Source organism: Drosophila miranda, chromosome XL (assembly GCF_003369915.1).
Source record: "Drosophila miranda strain MSH22 chromosome XL, D.miranda_PacBio2.1, whole genome shotgun sequence".
NCBI lineage: Eukaryota > Metazoa > Arthropoda > Insecta > Diptera > Drosophilidae > Drosophila > Drosophila miranda.
Genome location: NC_046673.1, coordinates 9,674,898 through 9,700,711, shown reverse-complemented (window position 1 = coordinate 9,700,711; position 25,814 = coordinate 9,674,898). Strand labels below are relative to the sequence as shown.

Here is a 25,814-nt window from a genome sequence, read left to right as displayed (position 1 = left end):
TCTGTAATTTCATCTTTAAATAATTGAATTTCTTATTGAATTTCAAGAGGAAAATTCACTTCTGCACTAAAATACAAGATTCGACCCCGATCGCAAAAAAAATCATCCATACCCTATATACATGCACATATGTATATGCATATTCGAGTATCCCGATTTGTGAGTGTGTCAGTGTTTGAGTTTTACAAAGAAAGTTACTGAATACTGAGACACTGTTCGTGGTACGTGGTAAATGGTGCTGAATCAATGGATGCCATGCCCCAAGAGTGTGGTGTGAGTGGTAAATGCCTAATAACACGTACACGTACACGTACAAGTCCACTCTATTGAAAATTAATTCGTATATCAATTAGTTAACTACGACTAGAACTAGTTAGATTCATGTATAATATATGTATATATTTATTAGATTTTCTATTAAAGCTGATAAATGTACTTCATCGTTTGTCATTATTAACTCGTATAATTTCTTAGCATCTCAGCGGAGCGCTGCTCTCGGTCTCGGTCTCAGTTTCGATCTTAATCTCAAATATTTTCGATTTCATTTTTCAATTTCAATGTGAAATAAACTACAAAGTTTCGCTATACTTTTATAAGACTCTGATGAAAAAGTTTCCTTGTAAATAGTTTGAGAAAAATGTGGAATTTAAATTCTTAAAATTCATTAGTGGCATACTACTCGTACTGACTGCTGACTGCTGAAGCTGATGCTGATGCTGATACTGATGCTGACCCGATGCTGACATTGCTGGACAATTGCAAAATGCGTAAAATGTATGTATAAAGAGCACTACTTTAAGCTACCAATACAATAGTTCATTGAATACGTAAGGCAATTTCATTGTTAATTGAGAACTAGAACTAAACGAACACGAACCAATATCAAAAGCGCCCGGAACAACCCAACTGCTAAGCTACTCCGTACAGCTACTCGTACACGTACACGTACACGCACACGTACACGTACACGTACAATGCTAATGAATGCTCTATATCTATCTCCTCTAAAAAATAGTCAGTGTAAACATTCGAATTCTTCTATATCTTCTATGTATATTCATTTGGCTGGATTGCATGTGTGTTACGAGTAATGTGTCTCTGTGTGTGTGTTGTGTCTTGTGGGGAGAGTGAGTTACTCGTACTGTGCCCCAGTAGTTGTATGCCTCCTCACTGCCAACTTACTGCCATTCGTTGTCTATATCGTATTTGGCTTGGACTGAGTTCTTTGGCCTCCTGCCTCCCGTCTGCCTTCTACTGCCTTCTACTGCCTTCTGCCGACTGCTGGCAGGAGATTCGTTTTGGACGCAATTGGACGTCTAGAGTGGCCCTGTGATCGATCCCAGGATTCACTACCTACAAAGTTGTATCAAAAAACCTAACATACTCGTACTCTACTAAATATTTTCCCCCCTTGTTGCTTGTTTCTTGTTTCCTGTTTCTTGTTGTTGGTGTTTGGTAGTTTTGTATTTGCTCAATGCCAGTCCATTGTTGGTGTGGCAGCCCGCTATTAGATCCGGACATCCGGAAGTCCGTAGCAGCAGCAGCAGCCGAATGCGCCACTGCTACTTCCGTGGCAGCGCAACACAGGCCACTAGCAAGTGAGACCTCAAGGAGAGCCGACGTACTGCCACGGACATAGACACGGACTCCAGACCATCCGTTCTCCAGTCAGTTGGCTGCCCTTCGGATCCGTCGTGCTCAACTTATGATTAACTAAAATCTACCCACAGAACACAATAAAAGCTATTAAGCACTGGCTAAGGATCGCACTGGGATGCTGGATGCTGGGTTCTTCCGAAAATCGTTTGGACAAAGAAGGGGGGGGGAATGGTGACACCTTAACCAGCGACTATTTGGGACACGGAGTTGGTGCGTCGGCGTTTGGTGATTTGTTTCCACAGGCGGCGATTCAGAGATGGCTTGTCCTATATAAGTGTAGCAATGGGTCAGTGCGATTGGCAAAGGATAATCATGATTTCTCTGCTTACGTTGTCCTTGCGCGGCGACATTTGTGCCATCTCCGCGGGTTCGGCTGCCTGCGGCAGCAGGCTGCTCTGACTCTGTGCCTGGGCATGGGCCTGGGTCTGGCTCGGTTGGGGCTGCTCGCCAAGGGCTCCGTCGGAGTGATTGGGGGTGCTGCTGCTGCTACTAGCGGTTATCTCAGAGTTGCGACGCTTAATAAAGTTGATTCTGTAAACGGAATAATATTATATTTTCACACGTTCATCATCCCATAGGTCGTTGAATTTCGGAGCAGACCAACAATAACAACATGGAACACCCCTATCGGCTAGTCCCACGCACACTCTATGCACACATTTTGTTTTTGCACTCTCGGGAACTTGTCGCTTTTGCGTCTGGCTCTCGGAACGATGAGATGTTATTTGTGTGGGCTACTGGCTCCTATCGGGGTCACCATTATTTGTTTAATCCCTACTGCTAATTTGACATGGAATATAGGACATCGTTAAAGACGTTATAGACGTCTATAGGTCGACTTCCGCACTTAATTGTCGAGATTTTCTGTCGTATTTTTCTACAAAGGGTGCTATTTACATTTGTGGCCTTGGTCACCTTTTTGTGATAAGATCGCACTTTTAGGGTCCACAAAACTAACAATAACCATAGAACTTTAAGAGGCTTTACACGTGCTATTGAACCTATCGAACCTAAGATGGTTCCCGCCCACTTCACATCAGATTCCCACTCACAATCGCTTCGACTTGTCCACTTCCGTTTCGAGGAATGCTTCAGTCATTGTTGTTGTGGTACTGGTGGCTACCGCTCCGTCCATCGAAGTAGTACTCATCGTCCTCGTCAGAGAAGCTGCTGCTACTGCTTGGGTGGGCGAGGAAGAGTCGCGTTTCGATGCCATCTCCGTCATCACCGTACCCATCGTCATCGTTGCCACCATCGTTGTGGAGGTCGTGGATGTCTCCCTGACTTGACAGCCACTCCTCGATTGAGACATGCAGTATATCTTCTCGCGTCTCGCTAAGATTTCCAGATCGCCTAATTTGCTCCCGCCTCTGCTGGAGCTGCAGGCGGTGCTGTTGTCGGCGCCGCTTCCGCTCCCGGCGCCGGCTCGACCCGCAGATCCAGAACCGGTCCATGGACCTGGACTGGCCTGCTGGCTGCGTGGATCGCCTCCGGCACGAGCTGAACCAGCGGTACGAGGACTGCCGTGGCTGCTGCTGCTGTGGTTGCTCTGGACGGAGGCCGAGAGCGGACGTGGACGACGGTTCACCGTCGGCGTGTCCATCTTTGAGTTGCGTTGTTGAGAGTACGATATGACAGCCTCTTTTGGCTGCACCCGATTCGTGGCTGAACGACTCAATAAATCGCGACCCGTCAGACGATGAAATGTGGAGAGGTCGTGCCTGCAAGGATATCGTTTATCATGTTTATATCGAAACAAAGGCGAAGAGGACTGCTCACCCCAGAATAGTTGTTAGATCTGGACCAGGCTCGTAGCAGATCAAGTCCTCGTCCCCTAGGATGTCGTGATTGAGGGCCAGCCGCATTTCCAGCCTTGGACTTAGACCGCAGCCAGCGTGGGGCGCTGGGGCAGCGTGTGCCGAACGCTGAGCGTCTCCGTTTGCCCCCGCCTTCGCCTGCGCCTGCGCCTCCACCTCCGCCGGTGGTGCCGCCGCTATAGCCGGGCTGCTCTGACGGTGGGTGGGACTGGGGCTCGCCCGGCTCGGCTTTGGTATCCTCGAGGCTGTTGCTGATGAAATGGCTGAGGCGGGCCTGGGTGCCTGCCCCAGCAGGCAGGTCTCGATTATCGTTGACGATGGCCGTTTTTGGGACGGTGCCGGCGCCGGCGTAGAGCTGCTGGTAATCGCCGCTGGCATTGTCCTTGACCCGGTAGCGATTGGGCCCGAAGCGCTGGCGGCGTCGCCGACAGCCGCCGAGGAGCCACTGTCAGCAGTAGCGCCAGATTTTCTTTGAGGTGGCTCCTGTGGGCACACAAGATGGGGTCAAAGGCAAGTAGGATCGCAGGGCTGGAGGATTGGACTCACCGTTTTGCGTGGGGCAGCGCTTAGATTGGTCTGCGTGAGCAGCAAGCGACGCGGAGGCGGCGGCGGTGGTATAAACCTCGCTGGCCTGCCGCTGGCTCTGCCTCCGGAGCTCGTAGTGTCGCTCCCGCTGCTGGTTGTTGTAGTAGTCGACGAGGGAGCTCGACTCGCCGTCGTCATCGACGTCCTGCCCGTTGTCGCTGCTGCAGCCGGAGGCGGAGGCGGCCGAGATGATGGCGTCGTGGTGGAGTTCTCTTTCTCTATCTCTGGGCCTGGACCTGGCCCTGGCCCACTGATCGTAGCTGGCATCGTGTACGGCCTCGTCGTGTGCGATGCGGCTGTCAAGGGTATAGAGGGGCGCTGATCGAGCAGATACTCGCAGGATAAGGCCACCACTGGCGGTGGACCCACTCGTTGTACTGGTGGTGGTCGTGGTGATGGTTCCATCTGCGTGGTTATGGCCGTAGTGGGCAGCAGCATGGTAGTGAGCAACGGACGTGGCCCCAGGTTCGGTTGCAATCTCTGCTGTTGATACCCCAGATGCCCCTGCTCCAGCTCCAGTTCCAACTCCAGCTCCTGCTCCAGTTCCAGCTCCTTTTGATGCTGATGCTGATGCTCCTCCTCCGGATCCTCCTCCCGATCCGGCACCACTGGGGCTGCCTCGTCGCTTGAGCTTCCAGCTGAATCCTCTAGGTAGTGGCCATTTGTCGTTGCTTCCCCCTACCAATTGTTGGGAATAGAATTCAACTAATCAATTCTGGTTTAGATAGAGCTTCCTGCTTGCAGTTTGCGCTTTGCGCCTGGCGCCTGGCGCTTGATGTGGATGTTGATGTTGATGTGGATGTTCTGAGGATTCTGAGTGGATGCGGTTCGGTGGTGCGTTGGCGGTACGTAATTTCGATTTATCGGATTGGGGATTGGAGTTCAATTTGGAGATCGGTGGATCGGTGAGCAGTCGTCAATCGTTCTCGCTGTCATCGTCTCTGTTGTCGTCGTCCCCGTCCAGGCGTGTGATGGTTATGAGCTCGCAATATTGCAGTATTGGCTAAAGCTTCACTAATTTCACTACGACTTTCTATTTGATATATGTACGAGTATATATGAAGTTGTACACACAATGCCAGTTAGCGATAGCGATAACAATAGCGGCAACGATAACGATAACGATAAGTTTAAGAAACAACAAGTTTAATTAAGTTACACAAAAATACATGAAAATAGCGCTCAGAGAGATTGCGGCAGGCAAAAGGTACAGTTTACACACAACAAATATGAATATATAGTGTAAATACAGATAAATGATTGTTCGATTGTTTGATTGTTTGATTGTTTGATTGATGATGGTGCGGAGATGGTGGTGGATTTATCGATGGATGTAGATGAGCGATAGAGCGAGTTGCAGCCGTTGATGGTTGGTGGTGTGGCATATGAAAATGAAATTATAGACAAAATAGAAAGACAAACCAAAGTGAATTTAAGTTAGTTCATTGAGTGTTTGATAGATAGCTAAATTGATGGGTTGGCTTAGGCTACATGCAGGTGGAGTTATATGCAGATCATCGCTTCGGAATATCTCTACAAAGTGATACTATATGCCATATAGAGTGGACTCTATAGCTTTTTGCAGGGGCATTTCCGCTTCGGTGTACCGAAGACTTCTGTCTCTATTGTTTTTGCTTTTGAGGTGGACACTGTACAGTTGCTTCAGGCAAGGACGGCACTGCCATGCATGACATTGCGTCGCGCCAGTGTTGCCATGCAGAAGAATCGCACAAGAAACTTTGAGCATGTTGTTTTTGGTTTGGTTTTTTGTTTTTTTTTGGTTTTGATTTTGGGATTTGCTGTAATAACGACCCACCTTTTTGATGTCATCGCTGTCCTGCTGGGTTTTCTCTTCGTCGCTCTCGGTCTCCTCCTCGAAAAGGGGCTCAAGACGACGTCTAAGCATGACATGTATCGATATACGGTTACGATATACGGTTCGATACGATTCGATAATACGTATGATGTATGTATGGCGTATAGTATGTAAACAAATTTCAATTTGAATTTAGCAATATTTGATCGATGTTTTGATTGGATTCGATATATGTATGTGTGCTTGTGTGTGTCGATGACATAGTACTCGTAAATGATGCATCAATTTTTGAATAGATATACAAATTATATATGTATGTATATATATAGATAGTAGATACGAGGATACACTACATAAAGAGAAAGACTATCCGCCCTTTCGTGTCCGTTGGTCGTTGGTCCTCGATCCTTGATCTGGCTATGGCTATGACTAGAGTCTAAATCTAACCCGACAATGATTGAGCAATACTATAGAGAGATGGATGTACGAGTAGATACACAGATACGAATCGAATTGGGTTGTGGGCGGGTGTGGGTGTGGATGTGGTTGGTTGGGGTGAAACGAATGGAAACGAAAGAAAAACACCTGTAAAAGCTACGAAAGAAAGTGTCCAAAGGAATACACAAAAGAAGAGAATTCGTTTACTTAGTTAGAGTGGGGCTAATGGAGGTACTATCTCTAGAGTTTTTATCTATACGATATACGAGTATTGTATTGTATTGTATTGAATATACGAGTATACGAGTAGATGGGCTCATGTCTGGCTGCATACTGATGCGGCTTTAGCTGCTTATGGGTATAGTCTAGTGGCTCTACCAGCTGTGTGTGTGTGTGTCGCATAAGAGTATTATAGCTAGGAGTGGATTCGGACTCGGATTCGGGACTCCACTCCACCCTACATACCGTGGCAGCAGTCCCCGTATGGTGCTGGCCGTCATCGGCGGGGCCATCAGCAGCTCGTCCATCATCAGCTCCGTGTCATCGTCATCGTTCAGCGAGGTGCTCGACTTGGTGGGTGACTAAAGGGCAGTGTAAAGATTATTCGATCGCAGTTCCCTATGAAGGCACTGCATCTTACCGAATGCGTGTTCTCCGAGTTGATCAGCTGCATGTCGTTGTCTTCGTTGTCCCCGCCACTGGTGGGCGTGCCCCACACCTCCTCGCCGCTGGTTGCCCCCGAGGTGCACTCGTCCATCTGCTCATCCGTCTCGGAGGTGGCCGTCTGCTGAGGCTGCTCCTGGGTATCTTCGGCACTCCAGCGACCCAAGTACTTGTCGATGAAGGCACGCGACTCCTCGAAAAAGGACATCTTGTCGGAGACAAAGGCCCCGGCCCGATTGGTCCAGGCTCCACTCGCCAGCACATCCCCATTGACCATGGCACGCGCTGGAGTCGAGCTGGAGCAGGCGACCAATTCGTTAAGGTTTTGGGCCAGCGCCTTTTCCGAGGCTGCGTCGTCTTCATCCTCCTCCTCATCGTCATCGTCCACATCGTCGTTGTGGGGGCTGTCGTCGTGGCCATTGGAGGTGTATTGCTCTAGGTCGTCGTCCAGCTCGTCGGCCTCGTCCATGCGATCGTCAGAGGGCAGCTTCTCCAGGCTGGACATCGTGCCGAAGCGTCTCAGTGCGTTGGTCATGGGCCTGTACGGAGGTTCCTCGTCCAGCGGCGACTCGTCGCACGAGTCCTCAGGTATGTTCTCAATGATCGCCTGGCGCGGCTGCTTCGTTGTAGTGGTGGCCGTGCTAGTCGTGGCCACTCCACCCACTGGCGCTTCCGCTCCTCCTCCGCTGTTGTCCCACACATGAGTGCTCGTCTTGGTAAGCACGGCATCGGGCGTTGGTGGCACCACGGCTATCGTGGGGGCGTCATTCGGTTCTTCCCTCTGATGGAGGACTGAAGGTGGCACCCGCTCCCCTTGCCCACACAGCTTGGCCGCCGGCGCAAACTGGGCCAGTCCAATCAGCACCAGCGACAGCTGCTCATCCTCCTGCCGCTGTGCCGCTGTCACTGCGGCTGAGGCTGCGGCTGCTGAGGATGTGGATGTGGTGGTGGCGGTCTGTTTGGGCGACTCTAGGAGCTTGCAGGTCTGGTGCTCCATCTTGTCCGGCGAGAGTTGGGCGTGCGTGAAGTCCTCAGGAGTGCAGCGGCAGTGGCAGGCGGCATATTTGGCTGGTGACCCCGACACCGAGCCGGATCCTCCCGATCCCACAGAGTGCGGGTGGGCTGTTCGTTCGCTGCTGCGCATGATCCGTGCCGTCTCAGTGATCGTCACTATGGCCTTGACCTGCTGGTTGGCCCGTGGCCTTGCGGGCTCTTGGCACATCTGGGCCACGATGCGAGTGCGTCGCGGTGGTGGCAACGGCTTCGGTGAACCGCCTGAGCAATGGCCATTTGCCATAGCCATTGGTGGAGTCACCGTTGCCCCCGATGTCACCGATGCCACCGATGCTACCGCCGTTGGCTGAGGATCTAGAATTCGTAGTTTGGAGCCATCGCCGGCGCTGCTGCTGCTGTTGGGAATGGCGCCAACGCTCTCGTCCGTGGCCTCTGATTGGGAGAGGGACAGTTCGTCGGTGATCAGCTGGGCTACATCGCTCTCCGTATCGCCGGTCTCCCGGCGACTGCTGCTAGCGACTACCTTCGATGACAGCTCCCCCGTGATGGTGCTGCTGGACATGCTGGTCACGCTGCTCGTTCCGGTGCCTGCTCCCGTGCCCGTGCCCGTTCCCGTGCCCGATCCCGTTCCCCCAGCCATCCCGTTAAGCTTACAGCATCGGTTCGGCGAGGACTGGCTGTGCTGCACCTTGAGGGAGTTGCAGAGGAGAACGGGCGTAGAGCCGGAGCTATTGATGCCAGCGGCACCGGCACGACCGCCGCCGGGTCCGCTCTGCTGGCAATTCTTGTGGCAGTGTCGGCAAACGGCCAGCTTGTCCAGCACAATGGGGCTCGAGCGTACCGTAATCTACAGGGACGGATGCGGAAGATAAAGCAGGGGTTAGCGGGTTATCGGGTTATCGGGTTAGCGGTTACTGGGAGGCGACAGGTGATCTTTCGACTTTGAGTGGGTGGCTTTAGATTTTTGTGTAGTATCGATTATGGAAAGACAGTTTTAATGGGTGGACTTTGAGGGGATCGATGTGGATCGTATGCGAAACTATGGTGATCTTTTTCATAGCATACTTTCAGGCTGGACGCAAAATCTAATTTCCTCTCACCTGACTGTCCGATGTGGTGCTGTGCGACTGACTGATCTGGCTGGTCACACCCTCCGCCTCCGAGTAGATGTCCGAGGCGGCACTCATGCTGAGCTCCTCAACGCCGCTGAGTCGCTTGCCACCGAAGTTCGGCTTGGCCAACATGGCGCCGTTCTCCTTGGCCAGGTTGAGCTCTTTGGTGCGCTTCTCGAGCTGCTGCCGCGTCCAGTACGTGATGCGCTCGTCCTGTTCACTGTCGCTGTTGAAGATCAGCTGCTCGTCCTCGGCGGTGATGTTCTCCTGGGAGCGGGCGATGGCCGCCAGTCGGGCCTGCTGCTGCTGCTTGTCCAGCTGGCCCTTCATCCAGTTGGCCAGGTGCAGGGCGCTCGACTTGGGCGTGCCGGTCTTGTTCAAAATGCGGCACTTCTCGTCGATCAACAGCTCGATCTGCTCCACGGCATGGCCGTGTGCGTGTGTGTGTGTGTGTCCGTGGGCGTGGCCAGCGGAGGCGGCCGCCCCTGAACTCCCGGTGTGGGCATGGCCGTGAGAGCTGTTACGCTGCTGCAAAAATAATGGAGTGTAAGTGACTGTGTGGCCCGTGTCTTACCTGGCAGGAAGAACGGGAACGTGAAGAGGAACTGGAACACCACCACCCCGCCCACAACCCACCCACCGCTGCCCGAACGCTGCCCAAACGCTGCTCGAACGCTGCCCAAACGCTGCTCGAACGCTGCTCGAACGCTGCCCGAACGACGCCCGAACGACGCCCGAAGGCTGCCCGAACGCTGCTTGGCAAATTAAAATTTGTGATGGGCTCATTGGAACATTTGGAATGGTTTTCCAAGTCTTGGATGGTCTTGGATTCTCTTGGATTTTTGCTTTTGCTTGGATTATCTTTTGCTTTTGCTTTGTTTTTGTTTCTCTTTTTGCTTTGCTTTGCTTTGACTTTTGAGGTTAGTTTGTTGCTTTTGCATTTGCTTTTGCCTTTGGCTGAGATCTTTGATCGATTGATTCAACGGAGAAACGGAACGGAAAGGAAATAATAATACTCGTACGACCTTCTTTTTGCTTTGATTAAAAACGCTTGCTCTCTTGCTCTCTCTTGGAAGTTGGTAATTTGATTTACTAGTGGGGGGGAAGGTTGTGGGGCGGATACAAAACGGCACAACTAACGGCTACAAAAATGGTAAACGGTAAACAGTTAACGGGAAATGTACAGTTACAGTTACAGTTACAGTTACAGTTACAGTTACAGTTACAAACGACAACAACAAATAAGCGATTTAAGATTTAAAAGTTGAAAGATTGGAGGTGGAAAATTGAAGTTGGAAATTGGAAATTGGAGAAGAATTAGTAGAAGAAGCAATTCGAACTTAAAACTAAAATTGAGTCCATCACAATTTTTAATTTATCAATTTTGGTTTTCTCTTGGTGTTTTCTTTTTTGGTTTTGTTTTTGTTTTGTTTTGTTTTTTTGTTTCTGGGAAAATTGATCTTGTTTCGGTTTTGCTTTAGGATCGACCAATTTTTGTAAGCGCAGGATTTGACCAGGATCTAGATAAATGCGGAGCGATATTGGGCAACGTTTTGAATGAGTGCTCGGTGGGTTTCTACTTGGTTAACTCTTTAGTTTTGTTTTGTTTCTTTTGTTATTTTTGGTTTTTTTGAATGAAATAAAAAGAACAGCACAAGCGTTTTTAGTCAAAGAATCATTTGGTTTTTTATTTTTTTATTATTATTATTTGAATGCATCTCGTTTCTCATCGCAATCGCAATCTCAATCTCTAAGTCGATATCGATCCTCTCGTATTACGAGTATGTAAAGTGGCAAAAAACATCAAATCAAAAATTTCTAGACGTACATACAGATTACACATAATACGAATATGAATGAATATGTAGATGTATATACTATATACTATATATGGTGTATAGAGAGATACATATTTTGGTTATTGCTCAAGGCACACACGAAAACCGAGCCGCAAAAGACCACGCGGCGTATGCTTGATATTCCTTGATACCATAATCCGTTAAAACTTGCCACAGACGTAGACGTACAGGTGTGTGCGTGTATAAAGGTTAGACCGGAGACTAGCTAAGAGTCGCCAGAACATCCTGGCTGGACGGCCTCCCGTCAAGGCTAAATATTGCCCTGCCATACAATTATTCTGAAGGAAGAAACTATTTTTACAATATTCCCCCCAAAATAATGCCCACTGTGCAAGCCCTCAAATGACCGAATGAGTGAAGGAATGGGTAATGAATGGGTGGATAACGATTACTTTTAAAAGGCAACAAAGTGCTTGTCATTGATAATTGACCTCGATATCGACAGATGGATCAGATACATATGAACGAGTGGGTTCCCCTTCCATCCAGCCAAGAGCCCTGCGACGACTGAGCAAAGTTTCATTACAGCTATAGACATAGGTTTATATAGTGTGTACTAGCTAGACGTACTATATACTATACACTATACACTATATAGTACTATATAGTATGTTATGTATTCTATACTAAAAGGAAGATGTTTGAACAGTTTGAAATGCTTTCGGGATCGGGGATGGGGGTATCGGGAATCGAATCTAAGAATGGCAACAATATTTGGCTAATGTTTAACTTAGAATACGAGAGGGTTCCGCGTCCCGATCTAGATACAGGCTAAGGTAATATAACAACAGCAATAACAGTAATAAATTTTCAATTTGGCTACAAAATGGAAGCATTTTTTAACACTAGATATAATAATTTGTTTGGTTTTTTTTTTCATTTTCATTTTGATTTTCATTTCGATTTTGTTGGATTGGCAGAAAAGTCTCAATCAAAATGGATAATACGAATTGGAGCGACTAGGAGAGTATGGAATATATGTATGTATATCGTATATAATGTATAAACGTCTTGTAAAACGATCTCGTCCCCCCCCAGAAGGTGCTTTGGGGCGTTCTTTTTTCTTGCTTCAAGTAGGTGCGTGTATATTTGACTAGCTATAGCTATATGGTATGGCTATATTGTAACAAATGTACTCTAAGTGGGTATATATGTGACTATAAGTGGTAAGAATTAAGTACTAGCGTTACACACACTTACAACATTGGTGTATTGAATAACGAGCATCATCTTGGGCACTCTTCGTAGTGATACCTACTATTTACACTCGATTCAGAATCGACTTGGATGGAACAAACACGATTACAACGGAGGGTTCTCAACGGGGCTATAATTATGCGTACATACTCGTATGTACATCGGTTCTCTGTCGGTGTTTAATTATATACATATATGTATGTACAATGCGCAAAGCGAGCAAGATGGAGAGGCATAGCAAGGGTATAGGCACGTATGTACAATACTCCAGGGATAATCGTAGTCTCACATCTCACTCATGGCCATTCGATTGATCATCGAGTAAGGGAAGACGAGTACCCATGAATACGAGTAGGAGTACGAGTATAATCCAGTACCCGTTTTCCTCAAACTTCAAACTGTGTTGCAGTACAAAGCAAGTCTAGCAAAAAGGGAGTTGCAGCTGGAGTTGGCCAAAACCAAGGCCACAACCAGAACCAGAAGCAGAGCAATCAAGAGGGAACAGCCGATGAGGTAGCAAGAGAGAGAGAGAGAGAGAGAGAGAGAGATATAGAGAGTAGAGTAAGGGTAAGGGTAAATGTAAGGGTATCGGTTAAGGGTAAGGGTGGATCAGTGGTAGTTTGTCGGTAAGCTCGTCGATTCAAAGATTGTCCATGGTCGGGAAACAGGGGTCTTCTTGGAGCCCAGGGTCTCCCCGATCTCCCGGGACCGTCGTCACAGTGGCGGTGGCGTCCGTCTGAAGCCAAAAGTCAAATCACAGATCCAGGGAGTCCGGTGGCGTGGGCTTGGTGGGCAGCATGCCGAATGGATCATCGTCCACCACCACGCTGTCATCGTCGCTGTCCTCGTCATTGTCCCCGTCACCGTCACCGTCGCCGTCGGGATTGTCCAGGCCCACTCTCCCGTCACCCAGGAAGATGCACTCCTCCACATCCGTGTCGTAGCACGGATCCAGGTTGACCTCGTGCAGCTGCAGGTCCAGCTCCAGCAGATCCCACGAGCCCCCGAACTCGGCCAGCGGAATGTTGGTCTTCCGTCCCGTCGTCCCGCCCGGGGGCACAAAGTCATTGGAGAAGGCGTCCGAGTTGCACTGCTGCGAGCTGGGCGAGATGTTGGGCGTGGGCGTCTCGGGGGTGGTCAGCGACACCTGCCCGCCGACCCCCACACTGGCGGCCTCGTCGATGAAGGAGCGTCCCACCGAGCTCAGGCTGAACTCGAGCAGCTTCTGCGAGGGGGGTCGCGCGGCCGTGGCCACGGACAAAGACACGGACACGGCCACAGGCAGGGGCTCACTACTTGCCTCCGGAATGGCCGTGAGACACTTGCAGCTGGCGCTGGGCAGGGACAGGGATGGGGCCGTGTTCTGGGTGTGGGTGTGGGCCGTCAGGCTGGCGCTGCTGCTCAGGCAAGAGCTCATTGAGTTCGTGTTGAAGCGCCGCAGCGAGCTGTCGCCTGCCCCACCGCCCATCACCGTCGCCGTGGTACCCACACCGTTGGGCACAGAGCCGCCACAGGAGCCATTCGAGTGGCCGTGACCGTGGCCGTGGCCTTCGCCCGGTGGGAGGCGGGCTGGCGACGTTGTGCGCGAGGGCAGCGAGGCGGAGCACAGCTGCGACTGCAGCGACTGCAGCGGCGTCTGGGTGGCAGCGCAGGCACTGGTGGTGGCGCTGGCGGTGGTGCTGGTGGCGCAGCTGTGCCGCACGGCGCTGGCCAGCCTCTGCAGATTCTCGTAGGAATCGCCGCTGTCCAGGCGCTTGCTACGAAAGAGACGCACCTGCTGTTTCTGCTGCTTGAGGTTGATGCTGTCCAGCGATGGCAGCTTCATCGAGGCCATCGAGGCGGAGGTCATGCCAATATCACTCAGTGGCACCAGTGTGTTCAGCACATCCGGCGAGTCCAGGGGGCTGGACAGGGGCGTCGAGCCTAGGGCCGCATTCACCAGAAATCTGCGTGGAAAAACGGGAGTACATCGATTAGGATGGTTGCCCCGTTGGGAGAGATCGCGGACAACCTACATTTGGCGCTGCAGCAGGTTCTGCCATACGGCCTTCAGCTCCAGGGAGGGAGCGCGCAGGATAAGGCTCTTGCGGCGGGCGCCCCTCCTCGGTGTCCGGCTGAGATCGGGGGCGCAGTAGCCCGTGGGGCTCTCGGCCAGCCGGCCATTGGGATCGACAGTCAGACGGAACTCGGTGGCTGCGGAGGGGAATCGAATAAGTCGAAAAGGGCATCAGGGGGTATTGGGGTCGAGAGGGGTACTCACTCTTCTTGCGCATGTGAAAACAGGAGTCGACCACATTGGCTAGGGGCACGGGCTCCTCGGTGATGAAGAGCACCCGATCGCGGCTGACCTTGGCGAAGACGATGATGTCGCTGAAGAGTAGCGTCCAGTATGGCTTGATGGAGCGGCCCTCGACGCGGGACAGATCACCGCCGAAGATCCACTGGCGGCCCTGCACGGCCAGCGTGAAGGGCTTGCACTTGGTGAAGACCATCCGCGACTCTAGGTCCTGGAGCGTGAGCAGGGGCCGGCCCTCGCCAAGGGGCTCCATGAGGCCGCTGCTGACTGTGATCTCGCGGTAGGCCGCCTGCAGCTCCCCAATCACGCTGCTGAAGTTCTTGTGCTCCTCGGTGTCCACGTGACAGTTGCTGGCCAGCAGCTGCATCAGCTTGAGGATCTCGCGGAAGTGCTGCAGCGGCCGGTGGATGAACATGGTGAGGTCCGGCCGCTTGCGCGGCACCGCCGGCTCCGTGATGAAGGCTATGAACTCCGAGCCCGTCTGCCGGGACTTGTTCACCAGCACGCAGTCGGCCCGCTTGATGCCGTTGCAGTACTTCTTGTAGGCCGCGCATATTGCCGTCGTCTTGGACAGGTACACCCGCGAGGCGAAGTTCATCTGCGGCTCCGGCTCCTGCTGCTGGTGATGGTGCTGGTGCTGGTCGCCGCTGCACAGCTGCTCCAGTATGTCCTCGGCGATGCGGAGCAGCTCGTCGATGTTCTGGAACAGCGTCCGGTGGTCGTTCGGCGAAATCAGGTCCTTCCGCTCTAGCAGCGGCTGCACAAATCGGTCCACCCCGAAGTGCAGGGCCGCCGTGAAGTTCTGTTCCCGGCTAATCAGCTGCAGGAGGAAGCGACGCCGGTTGTCCGTTATGGGCACAATGGACTATCCCAGGGGAGATAGATCAGAGGTTAAGGATTAGAATCATCGGAGAGGAATAGTGCCCAGGGTATAAGAAGTATTCATGAGGTTTGATTGGGTACCCCTTTTCGCCTGTCTTTTTGTATTCTTATTTAGTTCGAAACAGTGGTTCGGATTGATCCGAAAGATATATACTATCAACTATAGGGACCTGGAATGGTTAGATTTCGGAATGGATACGTCCAGAGCATACATTCATTTGAATGTTCGATTATAATCGAAGAGAATCAAAGGCTTCACGAGAGTTTTTTCTCTTTCCTTTAGTTGGGAGGGATCTTCTTTATATAGAGCACGATTAGCAGTGGCAAGGATTGGGTTACATGTACCTCCAGTACTTTCTGGAGTCTTCTATCAGTGATAATCCATTCCAAATGAAGGAAAACCATATATTCGATATGGAAATACATGGAATACATGTACCTCCAGTATCTTTTTGTGTCTTCTATCAATAACAATTTATTCCAAATGAAGGAAAATTATATATTCAATATGGAAATACATGGAATACATGTACCTCTCGTACATTCTGGAGTCTTCTATCAATACCAGTCCATTCCAAATGAAAGAAAATTATATATTCAATATGGCAATGTAAGGAAGCTGGATCATTGGGATAAAGGATTAAAGGAAATAAAAAAAGGGCACACAATACACATGTATGATATAAGTCCATGATATAGGTACTATAACCATCTTCCATTTAATAGAAATAAGTAAAATAATATAAAAAAACAAACACAAATAAAATGTTGAAAAAAAATGTTTATTGTCAAGCGTTTTGTTTTGGGGGTGCCTAATGGGGGTTGGGTGGGGAAAAAAGGCGATTAATAATAGTAATAGTAAGTAATGATAGCCAGCATGTCGATTGCTTAAACTCTAAAACTAAACAATAATCGGTCTGCAAGTATGTACATACAAATAGCAAAAAGAAAACACACGCATTCAAAAAAATATCCCGGGATCGGGGGGGTTGGGGGATTGGGGGACTCGGGTTAGACCAAAACGCCCTTGCCTACCTCCTTGCTGAAGGTGACCTGGGGCAGGTGGAGCCGCCGCTTGGCGGCCTCAATGGAGGAGGTGGTGCCGGAGCAGGCGGTGGCCGGACGCGAAAAGTTGTTGCTCAGCTGCGGCTGCGCCTGTGGCTGGGCTGGTCTCGAGCTGCCCGTCCGCTGAAGGCTCATCATGTTCGTCGGCTCCTCACGCTCCAGGCCCAGGACCAGCTGCTGCCGGGATTGCATCTGCTGCTGCTGCTGTGTGATGGCATTGGCATTGGAGGTGCCCAGGGCCAGGGAAAGACCTGCTCCCATGCTACCAATTCCTGTGGCCGTTCCCGTTCCAGTCCCTATTTCCGTGCCCGTTGATGTGGACAGGGATGTGGCGGCGACTGTTGCCGTGGTGGTGGCTGTGTCTATGGCCATGGTGGCGCCCGCGCCTGACCTTCTGAATATCTCCAACGTCAAGGTCGAGCCCTGCGATCGTATCAAATTCAGAACATCAGCCTCGGGCATCGTGACCACATTGTGCTTGTCGACGAAGATCACATAGTCGCCAGGCAGAATGCCGCACCGGTCCGCCGACATGCCCGCCTCCACCTTCTCGACGCGCGGCGGGTGCGTCCACACGATGGAGAAGCCGAATCCCCGCTCCTCCGTCCGCGTCAGACGCCGGGTCATCGTGAACGGGGTGCGTCCCAGCTGGCGCTGGCCGCTGCCGGCGCTTCCTCCACTCCCTCCACTGGCCATGGTCGACTGGCGCCTGCCGCCGCCGCTGGCTCCGTTCAGGTGGTTGGCATTGCTCACATTGGCATTCACATTGCAGATGACACTGGCGATTGCCCCCCCTCCGCCCGGTGCTGCCCCACTCGCCGAGCCTCCCGTGTTGCCCGCGGCGCTGGTGGTGCTGTTCGCATTGCCATCGGCGGGCGGATCCAGCTCGAGGAAGCGCAGAAAGAGGTTCTCGTCGGCGTCCCGCTGGTGGAGGGCCTTCTTGCTCAGCTTCATCGGCTGCTGCGGCTGCATTAGGCACTCGTCCCTGCCCACTGTCGTCGTGCCGGCCATGCTGTCGATGCTGATGCTGATGACCTCGTCCAGGTTCATGGCCGCTGCTGCCGCCGCCGCAGCCGCTGCTGACGACTTCTGGGGGGTAGCTGTGGCTGTGGCTGTGGTGGTGGCCATATCGGATCCCTCTGCCAGTGACTGCTGCTCCTGCTCCTGCTCCGGCTCCTGCTCTTCCTGGTTGCTGCTCCTGGAGGTGGCTGTGGTAGTGCTCTGGCTGCTGCTACTCCTGCTGCTCCGGCTGCTGCTGCTGCGACAGCTACTAAGGCATGCCTGCGACTGAGACTGCGACTGCAACTTGTAGGACCCGGTCACGCTGTGGCTCTCCGCCAGAAGCTCGCTCAGTGGGAAGGTGCTGCTGCCCAGGAACTCGCTGCGTCTGTGGGAGGATCGAGAGAGAGGAGATCTTTAGTAGGCGCAGGGCAAAGGCAGGAAATGTGGGCGGGGAGGGGGTTTTAATCAAGTGGAAAACCGTTTGGGAAACTAATCGAAATACACAGAATCCTTGGATGGAAGTGCTGGAGAAGCTGCCTAAGAATCAACGGAAATGGGACATGAACAACTTATTGTAGATTATTCACTGAAAAGGATCAGTCCTTATGTAGAGATTTAACTATTTTAAGAGCAGAAAATGTCAACTAATGAGCTACAAAATCTGTTATCATCCCTTAGAAGGACCTATCAGGAAAAGAACAGACCTCAAGTGGACTTTTCAACAACTAGATAGATTTTTCGTGAATCACTTCGATTGTGAGGGATTTCGTATATTGATTGAACACCCTATAGATTCTCACACCAGCCCAAATGCCGAAAGGGTAAAGGGTAATTACGGACCGTAACGCCTTGATTGGATAATACCAATTTTGGACACTGTGCGTCACGTTGCACTGACATTTCAATGGCTGGTTTATTTATAAGCCGTTGATGGTGGGGTCTTGCTTCCGCTTCCGTTTGTGCTTCGCCTTCTAGCCCCACCAGTCGCCTCCACTATCTTGGGTGAGACAGCGGCCATCGTACGTGACATAAATCAATTAGCGGCCCTAAGCTGGCGTCACATTCTCTGCCACATGTCGGTGCGGCATACACCGTACATCGTACACCGTACACGGCCCGGAAATGCGCTTTGCCCGGCCAATTTTGATGGGTGGTTGCGTGGCCTAGAGAGCGGGCTGGGGGCGCTGGACAATGCCTTGAGGGTCTATCTACTTTTGCTGCGGCTCGTCCTCGAGAACCAGCTCTAGCCGTAGCTCCTACTGTAGCGTTGGCTCTCGCCTCATCTGCCTCGTTTGCCACTGGCCACTTTAGCTGAAGTTGGCGCGCGTATTTGGGTCACTTTTATTGATTTTCGTGGTTCGTGGCTGGTGGTTGGTGGTGCTGGCAGCACGGCACAAAGTACGAGTGCGAGTACGAGTACGACTAGAGTGTGGGGTGAAGTTTTTCTGTTGTTTGGGGGCTCTTTGCTGTTGCTTTTGCTGTTGCTGTTGCGATTGCAATCGCGATTGTCTGCAAGGCAAGGACCGCCCACTCAAGAGTGGCCGAAATGGGGGCATGACATTAAAAATGTAATGCGAATAGTGGCAGAGCCAAAGGCAAAGGCAGAGCCATAGCCAGAGGCATGGGCAGTGGCAGCGGCAGAGACAGGAAGGAAGGTGCAAGGCAGCGCCGAAAAGCAGGCAATGAATAATTTAGCCGTCAGTCGTTTTGTAAATTGACTTAAAGCGCTCGAAAACGAGTCCTTTGGCCCAACTATTTTCACAATTTACACATTTACCCCTCCTCTCTCTAGCGTGGATGTGTGTGTTTCTTTCAGTGCGTGCTACATTATGCATGCATAACAAATAGAAGCGACTCTGCCACACACAGAGAGACACAAAGTAAGAGAGTAAGAGAGACAGAGAGACAAAGAGAAAGAGAAAGAGTGGTTGTGGGAATGGGAATGGCAGCTGCCTGACATTCCCGGGTGTCCATTTAGCTCAATTAGTTGTCCGTCAGCGAAAGGCTTGCGGCTTGCGGCTTGGACTCCGGTGCTCGGTGCTCGGTGTCCGGTGTCCGGTGTCCGGCTACCGTGTGCTGGCGTGCGTGTGTAACGGGGTGACCATTGCATAACTGCTAACCAAATCGATCTGCCATCAAATGACACCCAACATCAGGCTCTGGAGCCCTAGAAGCTGTGCTGGTCAAGTGGCGCTCTGCTCTCGAGAGTTCCTTGTCCTTGTCCTTGAATTTCAATTAACTTTGCTCCGTGGAGCCGCCGTGGCTCATAGAGGAAAAGCACAACGCTCGTGCACGCACATGCACGTTTCGAGTCTGTCATACTTCCTGCTCGCACACTCGCACACTCGCACACTCGGACTCACGCACACGCACACGCACGCACACTAGCACTCGCCGCTAGAGGAGCACTTCCTGTTCGCATTAGACTAGCAGCATGCCCAAAATTATGCTACACTTTCCAAGCGGCCCTCACTCATACAGTTATATAATTTCGTGTTGCCTGCCGCTGGGGGCTGGCCCTGCCACTGGACACTGACGGCACTGACAGCACTTGCACACACCGGATGTGGCACCTTCTTTCAACTCGAATCAAATAAAGCCAGAGAACTATTTGGTGCCAGAGGAATATGTCGATGTCACACACTTTTTAGCACATTCGCTACGATTGCTCGGAGGTCGAGCGTTGCCAGGCCGTTGCCGTTGCCGTTGCCGTTTCTCCGATTCTCGGTGCTCGGTGCTCGGTGCTCGGTGCTCTGTGCGGTTCTCCCTGTTTGCACGGTGCTTCTGTTCAGCGTTGCGCGAGCTTGGCACTCCAACTGAGAACTGGAGAACTGGCGGGCCGCGGCGCAGGTCAGCCCAGAAAATTCAGTTGAAAAGGCGCTGGAAGGGCAATGCGCATGACCTGGATGTGGAAGGTGGAAGCCGGATGGTGGATGGTGGATGGTGGAAGGCTCCCTCTGTGGGGATAGCGGGTGGTAATGGTAATGGAAATGGAAATGGGGCTGGGGTTGTTTATGTGCAGGAAATGCAGCAGGCGCTATAAGTACCACGAGGCCAGAGAAAAACGTTACAATTAACCAGACGCCAGACCTTAGTCTTTTGCCTGCTCCAAGTCCACTTCCATCCACTCCAACCCCACTCTACACTTCACTCTTTGCTCTTCACTTGGGGGTGAATGACATGGCTCAAGACGGAATTGACTCAGTCCTGGAGTCCTGGAGTCTCGGAGCTGGGGCGAATCATTTAGGATGGTGTATGGGGTAGGCAATGGGCAATTGGCAATTGGCAGACAAACTGTTTTGTGACCTTACTCGTACTCACTTTAAATGGCGATCCCGATGCCACACGGCCAGCTGTAGCTGCCGATTGGCATGGGCGAACTCCAGCTCCTCCTCCTCCGGATGGATGGGGAAGCTGAAGCGCTGATCGAAGTACGGCCGGGTCGAGTGCCGGTGGACAGCGGTGCGCTGGAAGCCAGAGCTCATGGCTGGCTGGACTGACTGGGCGGACTGCTGGGCGGGGGCCAGCGCCACCTTGACGTAGGCATAAATGCCGGTTCCGGTCCCATGAGAACGCCGCAAATCACGACAGCGAATGACTGAAAAGGCACAAAAGAATGGGCGATGAATACCAGAGGTCAATCATAAGGTGCTCTTTCACTGGAGTGGCATGGCTACAGGTAGACATGGGGACGGACGCCTTGGGACTCACCGTGTACGTTTAGTTTCCGCTGCTTGGCATCGTAGACAATGCTCAGATCTATGCTTCCCCGCTGGCTGTCACTGTCGTCGCCTGCCGGAGTACCGGTGGTACCGGTAGCAGCACTGGAGTGGCTCGACGATGTGGTGGAGACCATCGAGCTGCGCTTGGCCAACTGCTCGTCATCGTCCAGGTCGCTGGACGTGGAGCTGGAGAAGCTGAGGCAGCGCTTGGTGCTGGGCACGTGCTCCATGGGGACTTGCGTCGTGCTCTGCCTCCTGCTCTGGCTCCGGCGTCGACTCTGCTTCTCTCTGGTGGCTGTGGTGGTGGCTGTCTTGTGGGGGTTCTTGCGCCGCACCACCCGCTGCCGCTTCAGGTGGGTGGGGGTGCGCACCTCCATCTCATGGACACTGGTCTCGCTCCACTCGCCGCAGTCCAGGGCCACTGCGGCAGCTGTGGTGTGCTTGCAGCGCACCTCCTTGCGCGCCGACTCGATGATGGCGTCCAGCATGCGATCCAGGGTGGTGTCCCCCATCCGCGAGGACGACAATTGCGAGTCTTCCAGCACAGTTCCTCCCACAGCACCACCTCCGCTGCCATTGGCAGCAGCCCCCAGTGCGACCCCTGGAGCTCGGGGCAGGCAGCGGAGAGCCGCCAGCTGCGGGGTGGCCTGACGCGGTCCGCTCCCCTCGCTGAAGCTGCGCCGCTGCGGACTCTTGCCGTGGACGTGGACGTTGCTCAAGTCCTGCAGGGCGATCAGGCTGGCGTTGCCGAAGGGGCTGCTCATGAAGTGCACGCCGTAGTTCTCCTTGTTGGCCTCGCCCCCAACGCCCTCGCGCCGGCGGCCGCGCGTCTCCTCCACCACGGCACTGGCGCTGGAGCTGGAGTGCCGATGCATTCGTGTCATGGTTGGCATGTCGTCCCTCCCTAGGGGCAGAAGAGGAGAGAAGGGTTAGCTTAGGCTGGGTTCTATAAGGACTTAAACTTGGGCGAATGATACTACTTCTGGTAGTATCTTCTGATGATCATTTCTAGATTCTTGTGGCAGAAAATTGTTGAGGTCTGTGGCATGGTTTCTTGGTTCCTTGGATTTATGGGCAGCTGGCAGCAAATAGGGGATCGGATCAGGACAACAACGACAGATTCTGGTTTCTTTCGTTCTTTCTTGGGTTTTTGTTTTTGGAAACTTCCAGACAATTTTGATGCAAAAATGGAAGAAAACGCAGGGCAAAAGGACCGACAGCGGGCACACAAAGCAGGAAATTTTGCAAATTGTTTTTGCGGCAAACGAGTTTTTCACGTACTCTGAGGCGAGGTCCCTCGTCTTCCTTTATCCTTGAGGCCTCGCTCAGCCTCGTTCCCGTGCGCGCTTTTGCGATTTCAGGTTTGCATTTAAATTGAAATTAAACTTATGCTAATTTGCAAACAGATTTTTTAAGCGCTGCGGTTGCCAACCATAAAATTGAGCGAGTCGCGATGTGCGGCAAGGATCCTGCTCTGCGGATCCCAACCCTCTACACTTCCCAGTGTATCTGTGCATCTGTGTAGCTGTGTATCTGTGTGCGTGTATCTGTTTGGCTGTGCAACAATTACGCCCCAGCATAATGATGCCATTTTGCAAAAAGCGGCAATCGGCAAAGCCAAAGGGGGACTCAAAAGATCCGTCCCAGATCCTTGTCTTTGTCCTCCAGATACACGCACACGCACACAGGCACACGGGCACACATTCAAACACAGGTCTAGAGAAATGGGTTTTCATGTAATCCATAAACGTCACCCCAGAGATGAAAAGCCGAGCAGAATTGCACGAGAACAAGAGCTGCAGTCGTTGCAAAGGCGAGCAAAAAAAATATTATTCTTCCTACCCAAAAATCGGTCGATCTTTCTCCTGCCTTGCCCCCCCCATCCCCGTCCCCGTCCTTTCTCTTCCGTGTGACTTGTGCCTGGAGGATTAGCTCGGGGTAGCAGCAGCAGCAGCAGCAGCAGGGGAGGAAAAAACAGCAACAAATTAAATGTATTAGACGACGCACCACCCCTTTTCTTGTGGGTCTCCTTCCGCCCTGATCTGGATCTGGGTCTCTGGGTCTCTCTGTGTCTGTGTCTGTGTCTTGAGGGGTTAGGGTCTTAGGGTTTTTTCTCCTCTGCTTCCCATTTTCCCTCGCCAGCCTTTTTTTCTGGCTAAATTAAAATTAGAGCTAGAGCAAAGACAAACACGACGACTGTCTCATGGGTGCGATCGTTATTATGTGTGCGTGCCCTTTTGTCCGTGTGTGCGTGTGTGCTTGTGTGTGTGCCAGGTGTGCCACGGGAAACCGAGCAGGGATTGAAGGGATACCGAGCTTATCAAGCAATCAATTGATGGATCGATCATTCGCTGGGTTTTATTTTCGAGCGGTTCGAATGACCGTTTGATCAGGTTTGCTGCTTAATCTTCAATGTACGTATACGGTTACTCACCTGGAAACTTGATCTGTTTTGCGACTAGGTCGCCTTGTGTCCTGCACCACAGCTCTCTATTCGCGCTCTCTATCGTCGCTTCTCGAAGGATTCCCAAAGAAACACAAGTTGCCCAAATAAATGGATTTTGTAAGATTTGAAATTTTCACAAAGTTTTAACAGAAACAAAAAAACCCGTCTTTAGCTTTCCAAAACGAGGAAACGGAAAAAAAGAACTGCTGCTGGGGATATTTTTATATATTTATAATAAATTTCGAGTTGATTTTGTTGGATATTTTTTCGGGATATATTATCACTACTTTTCTGAATTCAGAAAAAAATTCGACACTATTTGCGTTGCTTCCTTATCCGTGGCCGAAAGAGTATTGATGCCGCAAATTCCGCAGTGCTTCCGTTTTCCCATTGTACCCACCCGAAGGCCCGGCATGTTGCCCAGTTTCTTCATTCATGTTGCTGGTTGTACGTACTCATGTTGCCTGCAAACTGGTTTGGACTGGACGTTTTTATACCCTATCTGATCCAGTTCTTCTGTATGCGTCTCAATAAATGGCACTACGTCCAAAATATGTACTCAGAATTACCTGTTACTACCTTATTTGGTTGCACCCATCCGACTGCCACATTTCCCATCCATTATCTATTGATTGAAAATATTCATATGCATATTTTATATAACTTATGGCCCCCAGAGTTTTGTGTGTTACAAACATCTCGCCAATTCGATCATATAATATCCATATTCCAAAGGCATTCAAATGTTGCCCAACTCTGCTTGAATGTTGCTAGCAAATGTATCTACTGAGCACGCGCGCCGTTCGGAAAAGCCACCACTGCGCAGGCGCACTACCGAGAGAGAGAGAAAGAGAACGAGCGTGAGCGCTCTCTTGTCTCTTTGCATCGGATTGTAACGGAATCTCAGCTGGCCGACAAAGGAATGGCGCAGGGGAGGAGAGTCATGTGGAACTCTGCAGATCTACAAAGAAGTTTTGGTATTAACCGGTACTCAAAAGTTCTGGAAACTTATGATATCATATATGTTAAAAGATATAGTTGATCGTCAGACCAATAAAATATCCCACAAATAAGGTAAATCCGAGGACTTAAACTTTGACTCCGACTCATCTGAGAGTAGCTTCAGCCACCCGCCGACAGGCGGCGCCAGCGAGTGAAAGTAAGAGAGCGGCTGCCTGTTGAGCCGGACCTCCTCTCTTACGTTTCATTCCGGCTTTCTCTTCCTGCTGAGCTACATTTCTCTTCTAAGCAGGTAAATCCCTGCCAAACGGTCTGTCAAATGCCTCCTTTGTCCCCCCCGTCCTGGCTTTGCCTCTGCCAACGGCGGACAATGGGCCAGGGCCAGCTGTCGGGGAACTGTAAAAAAGAAAGGAAACCCACACGGCGACGTCGCAAGGTGTCTTAGCCCAGATTTGTCTCGTGTGTTGTCCAAAAAATATCTGGAACAATTGTCGTTGAGGAGAAGAGAGTAGAGAGGGAGGGGGAGAGGGAGCAGAAGCCAACAGCAGAAGTCGGGACTACAAAAACAGTAGCCTAATGTCTCTGTCCAGCGGGAATCTTTATAGCCCTCTCACTCTCACCACTATCACTGTCTCCCTCTCCGCTGGTCATTACTTTCACTTTGATTTGTACTTGGTCTCGGGACCGGAATGGGATCGCAAAGGGATCGCATTGTGCGTAGGCGAGCAATTTACGAGCGAAGCTTCGGTAAATATTTGTCCAGATGCCGGCTGCGAGCAGCAGCCTTCTTGGCCATGGCCCAGATGAGGTCTCGTGCCTTACATTAGCAGCCGCTCCGCTCGGCTCGGCTCGGCTCGGGTTCCGTCTTTATGCGCGCACTGTTTATGTGACGTCTCCTGTCGATCTTCAGATTTTACGAGCTCTCACATCAACTTTTGACCCATTGACCCATTCAATGGTAATACGAATGGCAATGCGATTCCCATTCCGATACCCATACCCCGCTCCGATTGCGTATTCCTTAAGGATTGTGGGTGTACGAAGGTGGTGGTGGTAAGGGGCTTGGTTCGTGGAAGTCGGTTTCCCTGCCGCTTGGGTACTTCACAAACGGTTGCTCGATCACGCAGCTCCTTGAGTCCGTCAAGAGTCAGTCAGTCGGTCCCAGGCAGCTGTGATCCTGCACACATAGATCGATAGATTTGTTATGTCATTGTGCCACTTCGATTGCAAATGACTTTCCGTTCCGTAACTTACTGTTCATCAGCGACAGCGGCAGGAGAG

The 25,814-nt window shown here is 51.4% G+C and overlaps 1 protein-coding gene across 6 annotated transcripts; it reads right to left on the bottom strand.

Moving 5' to 3' along the window:
* Nucleotides 1–1,566: 1,566 nt before the first annotated feature.
* Nucleotides 1,567–23,934, bottom strand: LOC108164652. 6 transcript variants are annotated; one of them, XM_033391047.1, is made up of 17 exons: nucleotides 23,562–23,933; nucleotides 21,117–22,031; nucleotides 20,727–21,003; nucleotides 16,374–17,790; nucleotides 14,421–15,321; nucleotides 14,176–14,353; nucleotides 13,935–14,106; nucleotides 9,093–9,632; nucleotides 6,956–8,839; nucleotides 6,781–6,896; nucleotides 6,463–6,471; nucleotides 5,878–5,959; nucleotides 4,023–4,739; nucleotides 3,439–3,959; nucleotides 2,712–3,380; nucleotides 1,989–2,190; nucleotides 1,567–1,925 (listed from the first exon to the last, which is right to left on the bottom strand). In XM_033391047.1, exons 2-17 carry the CDS (start codon nucleotides 22,018–22,020, stop codon nucleotides 1,839–1,841), a joined length of 8,676 nt encoding a protein of 2,891 aa, XP_033246938.1. In that variant the 5' UTR covers nucleotides 22,021–22,031; nucleotides 23,562–23,933; the 3' UTR covers nucleotides 1,567–1,838. The 6 variants fall into 6 exon arrangements, with proteins under 6 accessions (XP_033246938.1, XP_017155993.1, XP_033246945.1 ...); XM_017300504.2 differs by lacking the exon at nucleotides 6,463–6,471; XM_033391054.1 differs by lacking the exons at nucleotides 1,567–1,925; nucleotides 1,989–2,190; nucleotides 2,712–3,380 and having other exon boundaries at nucleotides 3,829–3,959; nucleotides 5,874–5,959; nucleotides 23,562–23,934.
* Between the last annotated feature and the right edge of the window lie 1,880 nt (nucleotides 23,935–25,814).

Excerpts from the sequence above, each read along its gene's own strand:
- LOC108164652 (XM_033391047.1), bottom strand. The coding sequence starts at position 22,020 with ATGCCAACCATGACACGAATGCATCGGCACTCCAGCTCCAGCGCCAGT. Across the intron at positions 6,897-6,955 it reads ACTCGGAGAACACGCATTCG|TCACCCACCAAGTCGAGCAC; the intron begins GTAAGATGCAGT and ends ACTGCCCTTTAG. Across the intron at positions 3,381-3,438 it reads GATCTAACAACTATTCTGGG|GCACGACCTCTCCACATTTC; the intron begins GTGAGCAGTCCT and ends ATATCCTTGCAG.